The sequence below is a fragment of the Globicephala melas genome, chromosome 5 (assembly GCF_963455315.2).
Source record: "Globicephala melas chromosome 5, mGloMel1.2, whole genome shotgun sequence".
In the NCBI taxonomy this organism is placed as follows: domain Eukaryota; kingdom Metazoa; phylum Chordata; class Mammalia; order Artiodactyla; family Delphinidae; genus Globicephala; species Globicephala melas.
Genome location: NC_083318.1, coordinates 68,015,075 through 68,027,571, shown reverse-complemented (window position 1 = coordinate 68,027,571; position 12,497 = coordinate 68,015,075). Strand labels below are relative to the sequence as shown.

At 32.2% G+C, this 12,497-nt stretch overlaps 1 protein-coding gene across 4 annotated transcripts in view; it reads right to left on the bottom strand.

Moving 5' to 3' along the window:
• Window positions 1–12,497, bottom strand: part of GUF1 (GTP binding elongation factor GUF1) — a 32,674-nt gene that overhangs the window by 11,112 nt on the left and 9,065 nt on the right. For 2 of the 4 annotated variants that reach the window (XM_060299283.2, XM_060299284.2), the window contains 10 exons: window positions 12,126–12,190; window positions 11,409–11,612; window positions 9,795–9,934; window positions 8,548–8,671; window positions 8,065–8,197; window positions 7,105–7,248; window positions 6,034–6,167; window positions 3,168–3,269; window positions 2,179–2,298; window positions 835–871 (listed from right to left, as the gene is read on the bottom strand). In XM_060299283.2, coding sequence (XP_060155266.1) covers window positions 835–871; window positions 2,179–2,298; window positions 3,168–3,269; window positions 6,034–6,167; window positions 7,105–7,248; window positions 8,065–8,197; window positions 8,548–8,671; window positions 9,795–9,934; window positions 11,409–11,612; window positions 12,126–12,190 — 1,203 coding nt within the window. Of the gene's footprint in view, window positions 1–834; window positions 872–2,178; window positions 2,299–3,167; window positions 3,270–6,033; window positions 6,168–7,104; window positions 7,249–8,064; window positions 8,198–8,547; window positions 8,672–9,794; window positions 9,935–11,086; window positions 11,163–11,408; window positions 11,613–12,125; window positions 12,191–12,497 lie in introns of those variants that run through there. The other 2 variants (XM_060299287.2, XM_060299285.2) reach the window with 2 other exon arrangements.

Here is a 12,497-nt window from a genome sequence, read left to right as displayed (position 1 = left end):
CTGAAAAACATTTTTAAAAACTACAAGTCCAAATCACTCCACAGAAAAATAATCCTACAATTACCAAGAGACATCAATACAATTACAAAAACTTTACAATTATTATCCATGAAGTAGACACCTGCAAAGTGTCTTCCTAAGGGTAACTTCCAAAGTTACGCCCAAGCAGATCCTAATTTTACTGTCTTCTCAAAAGAATAAAGGCTTTATTTATTTATTTGTTTTTGGAAGAAGATGAAGATCCTCAAGGAAACCCAGTACAGCATTATGCATGTCAAGGAAAAGTTATCCATCTCCTTACTGATTCAAGGGCTTGAAATTTTAGATTTAGCTGTAGTCTAATACAGAGACTCACATAGGCTTAAATGTGTCAGTCCCTATGCTAAGGATTTAGAAAAAGCATTTATCATTTAATTCTCATAATAACTTAATCTTTTTTTTTTAATAGACGAAACAGCAAACTTGGCAAAGTAATGCAGGAGAGATGGATTTCAATTTCAGTTTCAACTCCCATTGTAAGACATAGTTATTGTCTTCAAAATCTGTCCTTATAAATTAAAACAATAAAACATTATCCTGATCATAACTATTATAAAAATGTTCTTAGATAGTTGCACATAAGGAAAATTTTAAAAATAAGATGGGAAAATGTGATCAAAATGAGTATGCTATTATTAAAGTCAAGCTGAAATTTACCTATTTAAAAAGAAAACATGGAGATGAGATAAAAGGTATTATAAAAACCAACAGTGGAAACCAATGTATTTATACCCCCTCTGATTCTAAACTTATAAAATAGGTATATTACAAAATAGAACACATGTAGATACGTACGCATTTTGCCAAAACATTTTTCCTATAGGCTTTCACACTGTAAACGAGAAAGTTCTGTATAAGTACATAACTTATACTATTTAAAAGTACTTATTTTCAAAATCAATCTCCCCTTCAGTAAACATATTAAGATCAGGTCACGCCTATATAAAATTGCCGTAAGCAAATAATTAGATAGCTTAAATGCTCTTGTATTTATTTTCATGTATTTGGAATAAAATAGAAAATTAATTCAACATGAATATCAACACAAACTTTGTTAAGAATAAAAAAAGGTCAAGGCTTGTGGGCAGTCTTGAAGAGGTCAAATTTAAGCATGGTATGAGCTTGATTACAACAATTATAAAAGGTCATTTCCAGCTCAACCTAAAAATACTACTACTACTACCACTACCAAAAAAACTAAAAGGGTTATTATCTCATTACTAACTCTACCGAATGTGGGTCAAGAGTGACTAGGAATATAAAGAACGATATATTTTACAAAACCCATTTCAGGGAAAACAAAATAATTTTAATACAGTCATTTAAGGAGCAATAAACTAATCTATTTCTATAATGTATCTGAGAAATTTGGAGGATCAAAATTTGAAAATAGCTCCACTTTTTTGTATTCCATAAGAAGGTATAAAAGTCTTCTTTAAGGTATTCTCTACCTCAGCACATTTATGTTTGAATGATTATTTGCTAACTGTTTTAAATTGCATTTTCCTGGATGTTCCCCTATTATAAATAAACTTCACTCTGCCTAATCTCTGGGCATTTATGAAACACAAAATAACTAAAGCAAAATGGTGTTAGGAAATGAAATTCACTGCAAACAGAGGCTTACAATTTATCCCAAGACTACTGCAAACCCCTGAAGCCTAACATCATACCAGCATTCCTCTCTCACCTTTACAATTTACAACCTGACTGGCTCTGGGGAAGTGATATTATATGCTTCAAGTAAAAATCATAATTTAGTTTTGTCTCTTGCAAGAATTACCTCCAACACCTTTTTAATTCCAGTTCCTATTAGTTTATAATCTACTTAAAGAGATAAAACCATAAAAACTTTATAGAAATTCATTAACTATGAAATTCAGTGGGGTCACTGAATAAAATAAATGGAAATAAAACTCCTCACAGCATATATATTAATAACTAAATAATTATCACCCAAAAGTGTCGTATAAGTAATTCAAAGTAATAGTCATCACGTTAGTAGAATTAAGAGATTAATGTATCTATAAGTAGGAATAAAGTTTAGGACAATGTTAAGTTTTTTAATATTCTTTCATTTTCTATGTATATCACTGCTAAAACCAACCAGTGTTGGTTGAAAAATGAATTTCAACTCACGTTTCTCTTGCAATGATTTTGCTTCCAAGAGCAGCTTGAATTGCTATCTCAAACAGCTGCCTAGGAAGAGAATCCTTCAGACGTTCACATATGGCTTTACCAGCAGAGTATGCTTTGTCTCTGAGATAGAAAAAATGCAGTTATTCACATATCCTAAATAAGAATATTTAAAGTAGCTTTCTAGTTAATATGCATAGTCAATGTAAAGGCTATTAAGGAGATACAAATGGAACTTGTTTAACATAAGCATCACTTAATCTCTGAATCGTATATGACCTTTCTGATTGCAAAACTAACAATTACAGAAAATCTAGCAAAACATACATTAGAGAATAAAAACCATCCTTGACGGGCTTCCCTCACCCATAGAATACCACTGTAAAACATTCTAGAATGTTTGTTAAACATATATCCATCCTTGTAGTTATTTTTCTGCATACATATTTATATTTAATTGTTTTTTACAGTTTGGATCATAGTGTTTATGATATATTCTACTTTTTTACTTAATAGACATTTTATACATCACCAAATATTACTCTACAATATAATTTTAATGGCTTAATAGATTTATTATATGGGTGCCCCATAATTTATTTTAACCAATCCACTATTCCTTGAACATACAGGGGATTTCATTTTTCATTATTATAAAAGTTTTAATGAAAATAAGAAACTTTTTGTTCTCAATTCTAAATTTATCATAGTTTAAAAAGTATTTTCTTTTACTTTGTCTCATGTGGTAAGGGAAACATTTCTTTCCATGACACTACTATTTTTGGCTATTGTAATTCTGTTCTCCTTTTAACAGTTTGGAAAGAGAAGCATGGAAAAAGAATGGAAGGAAAAACTAGTACATGGAAATTTAATTACCTTTAATTAAGTTTTCAAAATGTAGCTGTCAAATAAAAATGAGCAACCAATAATTAAATGAAAACGTCAAAAAGTGGGTACTTTCACATTCTGTGCTTAGTTTCTATTCAACTTACTTGTGTACAACAGTTACTAGCTCTTCTACAATATTTCCATTCAGTAGAATATCCATTTTTACAAGTTCTGCAGTCTGGTAGCCTGCATCTTCGTAGTCAAAACTAACAAGGAAAAATGTCCAAGTGATAGATAAACATTATATTTCCCAAGAGACTACATTTTTTTTCTTTTCAAAATATCTTTTTTCTACCTCCTGCCATATCCTTCCCAACAGATCTAAGTTTCAAACAAAATGTTACATATAAATTTCAGATGAATTGATCTACATGACCACGGTAAGGAACAAACGTCCTCATCTTTTTACATTTATGAAATTAGGTACAAAAATCAAGGGGAACATGCTCTACTAAAGGAAGGGGAAAAAACTGTGAAGCCAGGCTAAGAAAATGGATCACTGAAAGAAAATGTCACCTACCCAATGTTCCCTCCTAGCAGCTGGCTGGCTGTAGACAACAGTACCTTCTAGTGAGTCATTCTCAGACTCATGAGTTGGGTTTCTTTCTAGTTTTCTATTACCAGTTAAATAAATGCTATGACAGTGCTAAGCAGCCATTAATAAATGAGACTTCTGGACTTCATATATGGCTCTTCAGTGTGAACCTTCACAGGGCTTTTTTGAGAATGAAATGAGTTAATACACGTAAAGCACTTGAACAGCCTAGTACATAAAAAGTGTTAAGAACAGAGCCTAGCTGAGCACAATATGCATTTAGTGTCAACTATTTCTATTAACGATATGGTCAAAAGCTTAAAGTGCTAATCAAAACAGGTTTAACTTACAAAACTGATGTCTTATAAGAAAGAAAATTTCAATTATGCTTTCATGTCTTTGCAATTATGGACGAGAACATGTGTATTCCTCCTGCCTTAATTTAATTTTATTTTATTTAATTTTGCGGTACGCGGGCCTCTCACTGTTGTGGCCTCTCCCGGTGCAGAGCACAGGCTCCGGACGCGCAGGCTCAGCGGCCATGGCTCACGGGCCTAGCTTCTCCGCAGCATGTGGGATCTTCCCCGACCGGGGCATGAACCCGTGTCCCCTGCATCGGCAAGCGGACTCTCAACCACTGTGCCACCAGGGAAGCCCCTGCCTTAATTTTAAAACAAACCGGTGCCTAGAGTTGCAAATGTTTGGCTTCGAAAGGTTTTCAGCAGGAAGGTCACTAAGTGACACTAATACTCTCTAAAACCCGATTACTGTCTAAAGTGTTGCTAAAATCCTTTCTTTTTTCAACAAACATCATTAATCATATACTATATAAAGGTACCATGTTAAGTACTATGCAGAATAAGAGGAGATAAGACATAGACTTAGTCCCTAGACTTTCCACCTTGTTTACAGCTTTATAATTTTCTATGCTCCAAAATCTTAGAATTTCAATTTTTTAGAACATGAAAAATTATCCACATGTATTTTTGAACATAAGAATTACCTTAATTTTGGAAGCTGGAATTATTTTTACATAGTTCAAAATAAACCATGTTCTCTCACTTAATGTGAAATATATTTAATTTTCCATGCTAAAGGATTTTTAAGACCACTTAACTCAGAAAGTCGTACCCAAATGCAAACTAGAATTCACAGACTTTTGTTAAAAGTGTTATAAACACTTAGTAATCATTCTTTAAATTATAGTAATTGTTTAACAACTTACTGCCTCAATTCAGTTTATTTTAAATTACATTGCTACTTATTTGCTCAAGCTCTTGTCTGAAAGAAGACATAGGAAAAAAATTCGGTGACGTATTAGAAAAAATAAATTCTCAATACAAATAAAGAAGATTCCTTTGTATCAAGAGTTATGCTGACTCTCTTCACTGAAAAGCTCATTTCACAAAGTAAACTTCCAGGTCACTGTAGCATGTTCTTCAAAATGTTGGGATCTTTCTTTGAATGTTAATTTTAAGTATGAATGTACATTCATGCATGTTTTACAGATGTGAACATTCACTTTTCCATCAACTTCCCCATTATATTTTACATTTCCTTTATATCCTAGTATATGCTATCTAGTAATGTAGGATTTTAGGACACTAAGGGCACCTAGAGTTATTTGCCTTAACCAAAAATACTCCCACAATGCTATACTCTTTCTTCAGTTTTACCAGGCTGTTCCTCCATGTACTTTTATGGGATAAGATAATGGTTTTCATGATGCAGACCACTTATTCCTGAGAAGACCAAGTTATTGAAGTGTTCACAAATACAGGGGCACACCTAGCATTTTTTACAGACTAAATATGTGCTTCTATTTTCCAAATGTACACAGATGCTCCTAGGATTACATAACATACAAATACATTTTAAAAGTGTCACTGAGGTCATAGTAGCTTTTTCAAATTATTATAATTTTTAATCGAAATACAGGAGTACAACTCCTCTCATGAACAGGGCACTAAAATTTTTGCCATTAAGAGAGGAGTAATAGGGGCTTCCCTGGTGACGCAGTGGTTGAGAGTCCGCCTGCTGATGCAGGGGACACGGGTTTGTGCCCCGGTCCGGGAGGATTCCGCATGCCGCGGAGTGGCTGGGCCCGTGAGCCATGGCCACTGAGCCTGCGCGTCCGGAGCCTGTGCTCCGCACCGGGAGAGGCCACAACAGTGAGAGGCCCGCGTACCGCAAAAAAAAAAAAAAAGAAAGGAGTAATAGTTTGATGAATCAAAGAAATTCATTCTTCCATTAAGCAAATTACAAGTACTCTGTAACACCTATAAGCTTGCTCCAAGCTTTTCTAACCTTACAGTGTGATTCTCAACCATCTTCAAGATCACTGAGATTAAATAAGTGGAGTATTAGTAAACACTTGCTGGTCAATATTTCATAAAAAATTGTCTAAGTATCAGAGTTTCCCATTAAATTTTTACCTAGCATATCCAGAAGACAGAGATTTCAAAGAATCATAAAAATCCACCACAATTTCATTCAAAGGGAAGAGATATTTAAGCATTATTCTATTTTGATCAATATACATCATATTCTTCTGAACTGCTCTTCGAGCCTGAAAAGGGAATAAAAAATGTATTGAATGATAACCTAATCAAATAATGGTTTATTTAATGGATATAGGAAGATGTCAATTATCAACTTTAAAGAATGGGCAAAACGAAGGAATATTTTTTTAATGATCTAGTAAAAACATCTGACCAATATTTATAATACAGGAAGAACCATTTTGTATCTCAATTACAATATATTTGCTACCAAAGCTTTTAATCCTTTGTCTTTATCAAACTACTTTGTCTTTTTTAATTATACAGTATTTCATTTAACAATAAATCAAATTAGCTACAGATAAAGTCAAAGTTCTAATTTCTTATTTTACAAATAAAAGAAATTTAGGCCCAGAGAAATTAAGCGACTAAAGTTAAATTTTTTTGTGACAAGACAATTAAAATTCAAGTCCACTAGTCATTTGAGAGTTCTTTTCAATATATGTCAGAATATTTCAAATACGTACTTTTTAAGGACTATGATTATATCAAATTTGTGGATTAAATCATTTATTACAATGTGGCAAGAACTAAAGCAAACTGAGGAATACCTTCCAAACAAAGGTCTCTAAGGTATTATAATTATCTTTCAAATGATACTCAATTTCAAATACTCAAAAAGGCGAAAGGAAATTATACTTTACTCAAGTTAAAAGGCCATCAAATTCCTTTCCTTTAGGCTAAAATATCAATTCAATAAACTAACACAGATGATCAAAAATTCTGGCTCTATTTTCTTATTTAAAAATCAAAATACTGTAATTATATATATGTATATCTACATGTATAAATAGGTAAAATATATAAAGATATAGATCTTTATGAAAATTTCTTTTGTTAAATTCAACGTGCACTGCCGAGAGAAACAATTCAAAACCTAAGCTGGGTACCACTGTTTGAGAAGACTAAAGTTTACTTTTGTATCAAACAGTATTACATTTATACCTGGCAAAGCATCATTATTTTTCCAGTATATTCATCTGGTGTGATAATGGTGCCCAAAACAATCGGCTCCAAATATTCTGTTACTTTTGACTTATCAGGGAATTGTGCAGGATTGATGATTGTAATTTCCTTTTCTCTGTATTCCTAAAAATAAGAAAAATCACCAATAGTTAAAAAGAAATCTTAATAATTACAATGTTTTAAAATTTGTTATTTATAATATATATTAGAATTTACTGTTACTGAATGTGTTGGAATAAACACAAAAGAATTCTTAAAGGTTAGAATATTATCTTAACACACTTTAGATTAAAAACTCTCCAACTGTAATCTTTAACATTAATAACCATCATTAATATATTCTGGTTATTGACGTTTACTAAAACACATTGTGTACACCACTTAGAAAAATATGATGGAAGGATACATTTTAATCTGCTCCTTATAAGGCAGTGTAAGTAGTTTCCCAAGTTAATTTTGTTGGAAAATATTTACAGATGCCAGTTAATATTTGTTTAAAATGAATAGATTGCCACTTAGACTGAATACAATATTGTCTCTACTGTTAACTTGAAATCTAAATTTCCTACCACCACGTAGGATAGAATGCTTTACTTTTCATAAGATGAATTACTTATGACCGAAATTATACTCTTAATCTTTGTGCTGAATTTTGAACAGTATTTTCAGAACTAACTCTACTTTTTACCCTTAGTAACAGACTAGTATTGATAATGTGGACGTTTTATCAGGTTAAGAAAAATACTGCATAAATTAGTTCTCAAGTAACTTCTCCATCATAAGGTAATTCAACTTTTATTACTATTAATCAAGAAATATTTAGTTTTAATAGCTATTCAGCTACTGGTGTACTAAAATATTTCTCTTGTGTTCTGCACACACATACACACCCACATACATTTATTGAGTTTTCCTTTGTATGCTGACTCACAACAGTACCTTTATCAATTTTGCTGATGAAAGAACAGCTTTATATGGAACAGTAGGTGTTGTCAAAATAACAGAAGCATTATATTCTTGCTCAAGTCGCTGGTTGAAAACTTCCATATGCAAAAGTCCAAGAAATCCTAACCTGGGGGAGAAAAAGCCAAACTCCAAAATGTTTATGTCCCACGGGCTGTATTTTCTTTGATGAATATACTGCTACTTTGTGGGGGAGGAGTGGAATCAAAAGAGTCATTCAATCTATCACATCATAATTAAATGCTAGCATAAATTCATTAAATAAGATAAAATCTTCCATTGGTAAAATAGCTTTAAAACTTACCCACAGAATATGAATCCACAGTGAGAAATAGGCAGACATTGTTTAGTTCATTTTACACTAATATGAACTTATCTTCAGAAATGTTAAAGAGCAATACACCATTTAAACTTTACTTTTCAATAAAAATGGAACACTACAACATAACTGAATCTTACCTCCAGCCAGCACCTAGGGCAAGGCTACTATCCCGATGAACTGTCACACTGGAATCATTTAGAGTCAGTTTTTCTATAGCACTCTTCAGGTTATTATATTCAGATTGGTCTATAGGGTACATTCCTGGGGACACAATGATTTCTAATTATCACATGTGAAACGCTGCCTAGAAAAGCTAATATGCACTGCTGCCAAGTTCAAAATTAATCGCTTAGCTTTTAAATTACTTTCTGTATTTCACTGACCAAAATACTGGTTTGCTAAGAAAACTATAAATATTAAGTTAAATCGGCTTCAAAGTATTTTGCGAGTTTCATAAACGTTGAATTTACCACTAGATTCACACTCAAAGTGATGTTTTTGCTTTTGCAAAAAATACAGAGAAAACAAAAAAGAACCATGGGAATTAAGCCTATCAGGAAAATACATTGTGTTTATTTTAAGAAACAAAAGTGCAAGACATCCACAACCACAAATGAAATTCCATGAGCAGATAAAAAGCAGAGGTAGAAATGAAAACAAGAACTACTGATTCGTCAGATTCTCTTTCACCTCAAACCCAAGTCCTCACCTCTTAAGTTCTTCAAAATCCAGATGACTGACTTTGTCTTAACAGGGGCAGGGAGAGTTAAACAACATTTATAATTCCCAATGAGAAATACAAAAGCGAGAAAACAAGGAATGGATACCCGGTACAGAGTAACCAGATGACCTTCAATCAGGTCTTCCTTTTTCAAATGTATGTAATATAATGCAGAAATAAGAGGTTCTGAAGTTATGCACACATGAGGTGACACTCTTCTCTGCCATGCCTACACTAGTATAATACAGTATTAAAGAAAGGCCAGCTAAGGGGAAGGCAGTCAGTAAATGTCCACTGATAATCAGTAATAAAAACATCCTAATTAGGAAAGTATTTCAAACACAATGACCTACTCTCTAGTGAAACAAGAAGGAAGTTCATATTACTGTGCTCTTCCAATATATCAGAGGGCTTGTTTAAAAGGTTAATTTTTAAGAAGTCCTAAAAAAATTTAGGAAATTATCTCCCACATAAAGTTTCACCATACATATGCAATTAACTGCTATGTAAATAGCACGCCCACAAAAAAAAAAAAATTAAGAAAAACAGAGTAACTGTTATTTTAACAGGAATTAGCTGCTCTTTAAAATGAGTATTTCTAATAAATTTTATTTCAATTTAGAGTAAACTGGCCCTTATCCTTTGAATATGTGCGCTCCTCACCTGCAAATACCATTGGCTTCGCTGATTTAAACCCGGGCAAGGGTTCCACTGGTTGTTTATGTAAATATAATGTATCTCCTATTTGTGCTTCAGTGACATCTTTCATCCCAGCAATCAGATAGCCCACCTGTCCTGCATATCTAAATAAAATTATTATATGGAAATATTTACTGTTTTCATGTTTCATGTGCACACTCACAATCAGCTCTACTCTTCTAGGAAATGATCACACTTTCCAAACAAAACCTCATCAAACTGAAACTAAGTGCTACATATCAATTCTCAACTCTAAGAATCGTCAGCAAAAGAACATCCCATGCCTTACAATCCATTACCAAGGACCTCTGCAATACAATAAGCCTAGGGACCTTCTTAATGACTCTGCCCACCTCTGCATATTAAACAACAGTGAAACTGATAAATGCAGAAACATAAAACGCTCCTTGTAATATTTGTTTTATTAGTGAATTATATTACAAATGTCCTTTAAAAAAGAAAAGAAAAATTTTAACCAAGCAAAAAAATGTGAACTCTCAACAAATCTGATTATCTGTTTGATGTGCCTCTTGCAGGAAGAGCAAATCCAAGATTTCAGAGTTGTAGCTTTTTTTTTTTTTAAAGCAAACTTCCTAAATGATAATTTCCATTTAGGATGAGGTACAAAAAATCTTTACTAAAGATGCAGTAATTGTCAATATATATGCGACACAATATAGACAGACTTTGCATAGCACAGGGAATTATAGCCATTATCTTGCAATAACTCTTAATGTATAATCTATAAAAATACTGAACCATAATGCTGTATGCCTGAAACTAATATAATACTGTAAATCAACTATACTTAAATAAGAATATAGACAGATTTTAGAAATATTTGAGAAAATTACAATAGACTTTATGACTTTCAATTACCTAAAAAAATGACAAAATAGTGCAGTTTTAGACATACAACATTAAACTATCAATTGTGGCCTATATAGTCACCTGGTTCATATCCTGAATTTGACAAATGATGAAACAAAGACCTTAGAAAACTATGTGCCCAAGGTAATCTATCTTAGTATCTGGGGTACTAATGGAATAGGCACTCAATAAATATTTGTTTTATAAGTGAACTCAGAACTCAGTTTTATAATGTACACTACCTTGCTAACCTCAAACACCATAAATTCTTGTTAATCAAAGTTTTACCATGAATTCCACACTAAAGAAAACAATTATCGAATTTTCTTCACTATTTTATGTTGAAAAATCTAATTACAAAAAAATTAAATGTCAAAAATTGATACCCAGTATGGACATGGATATGGATGAGAGAATTATCTCTTCCACTGTCTCATCAAGTACATCAATGTTGGACCCAGTCTGCAACCAGAATATAAAATTAGTTGTGGCTAGTCAAAAGGAATAAAAAAATACATCAAATCCCTACTGTCCCTCACACATGAGATTCTTTTTCAAAGAGGATTCACTATGTAGTTGCATTCAATAATCAGGTTTTGTTTTTTTTCTAAGTTATCAAATTGGGATCATTCTAAGCGCACCAAGTTAAGAAAGGCTGTGACAGAAACACATACAAGTGTCTTTTAATTACTAATGCAGATTACTTACAGTTTGTGAGTTGGCTGCTCATTAGGATTCAGAACTCCTACTTCGTTAACTTCATATGTCTTTTGAGTATGCGCAGATACAATTTTATCTCCTTTGGAAACCACTCCATCAAATAATGCTACATTGGCAATCACACCCCTATACTGGTCAAAGGTGGAGTCAAATACCAAAGCTCTCAAGGGATTTTTGCGATGCACTTTAGGACTATTAAAAATAAGTAAAGAACAAACACTAATAAATTAAATTTAAATAATAAATAAATTAAAATCTTAATATAACACCTTTTTAACTCAAATATTATGCTTAATTTATTCCAGTACAGTTGATTAACTGACAGCTAAAATAAAAGGACGTTTCTATAAGGTATAATGCCTATATTAGTTTTAATTCGACCTCAAGTTTTAAATACATTTTAAATGACTGTTTTTAAATTACTTATGAAACTGATTAAATATATTTGTTCAGGATTAAGAAAAAACAATAATTACCAATGTATTCAAGTCTATTGCAATAATTGTTAAGAGATCTCTATCATCCTTTTTTCTTTTATTTTTCTATACTGTATTTGCCTTCTATATGTTACTAAAAATAAATTAAAAATTTATTCTCACTGACTGCAAAGAGTACATTTGCCATAGCTACTAAGCTAAAATAGCAGATCAAACTGATGGACCTTGTACTGTTAAACAAATAGTATAAAAAGAGCAAAATACATACGGGGGTATTCTTTTGATGACTGCCTGAAGAACACTTTCAACATTCGTTCCAAGTTTAGCAGAAATCTAAAAATATGTATGTGAAACAAACACTGAAAAAGTTAAGACTTCACTTTTCTATCCTTGTGACTGAGCTTTATAATTAGAAGGGAAAAAGAACTCTAAAATTTATCAATTTGCTTGAAGAACTTGGTAAAAGGAAGCACAAAGCATATAACATATCAACAACTGCCCTTCCATTACAGTTAGGTGATTCTCTGGTATTAAACTACAAAAGCATTCTGATTATGGTATTGAAAGAACAGTGGACTAAGAGTTCAAAAAAATCTGGGTTATAATCATCACTCCACATGTAATAAATGACTTCAAACAA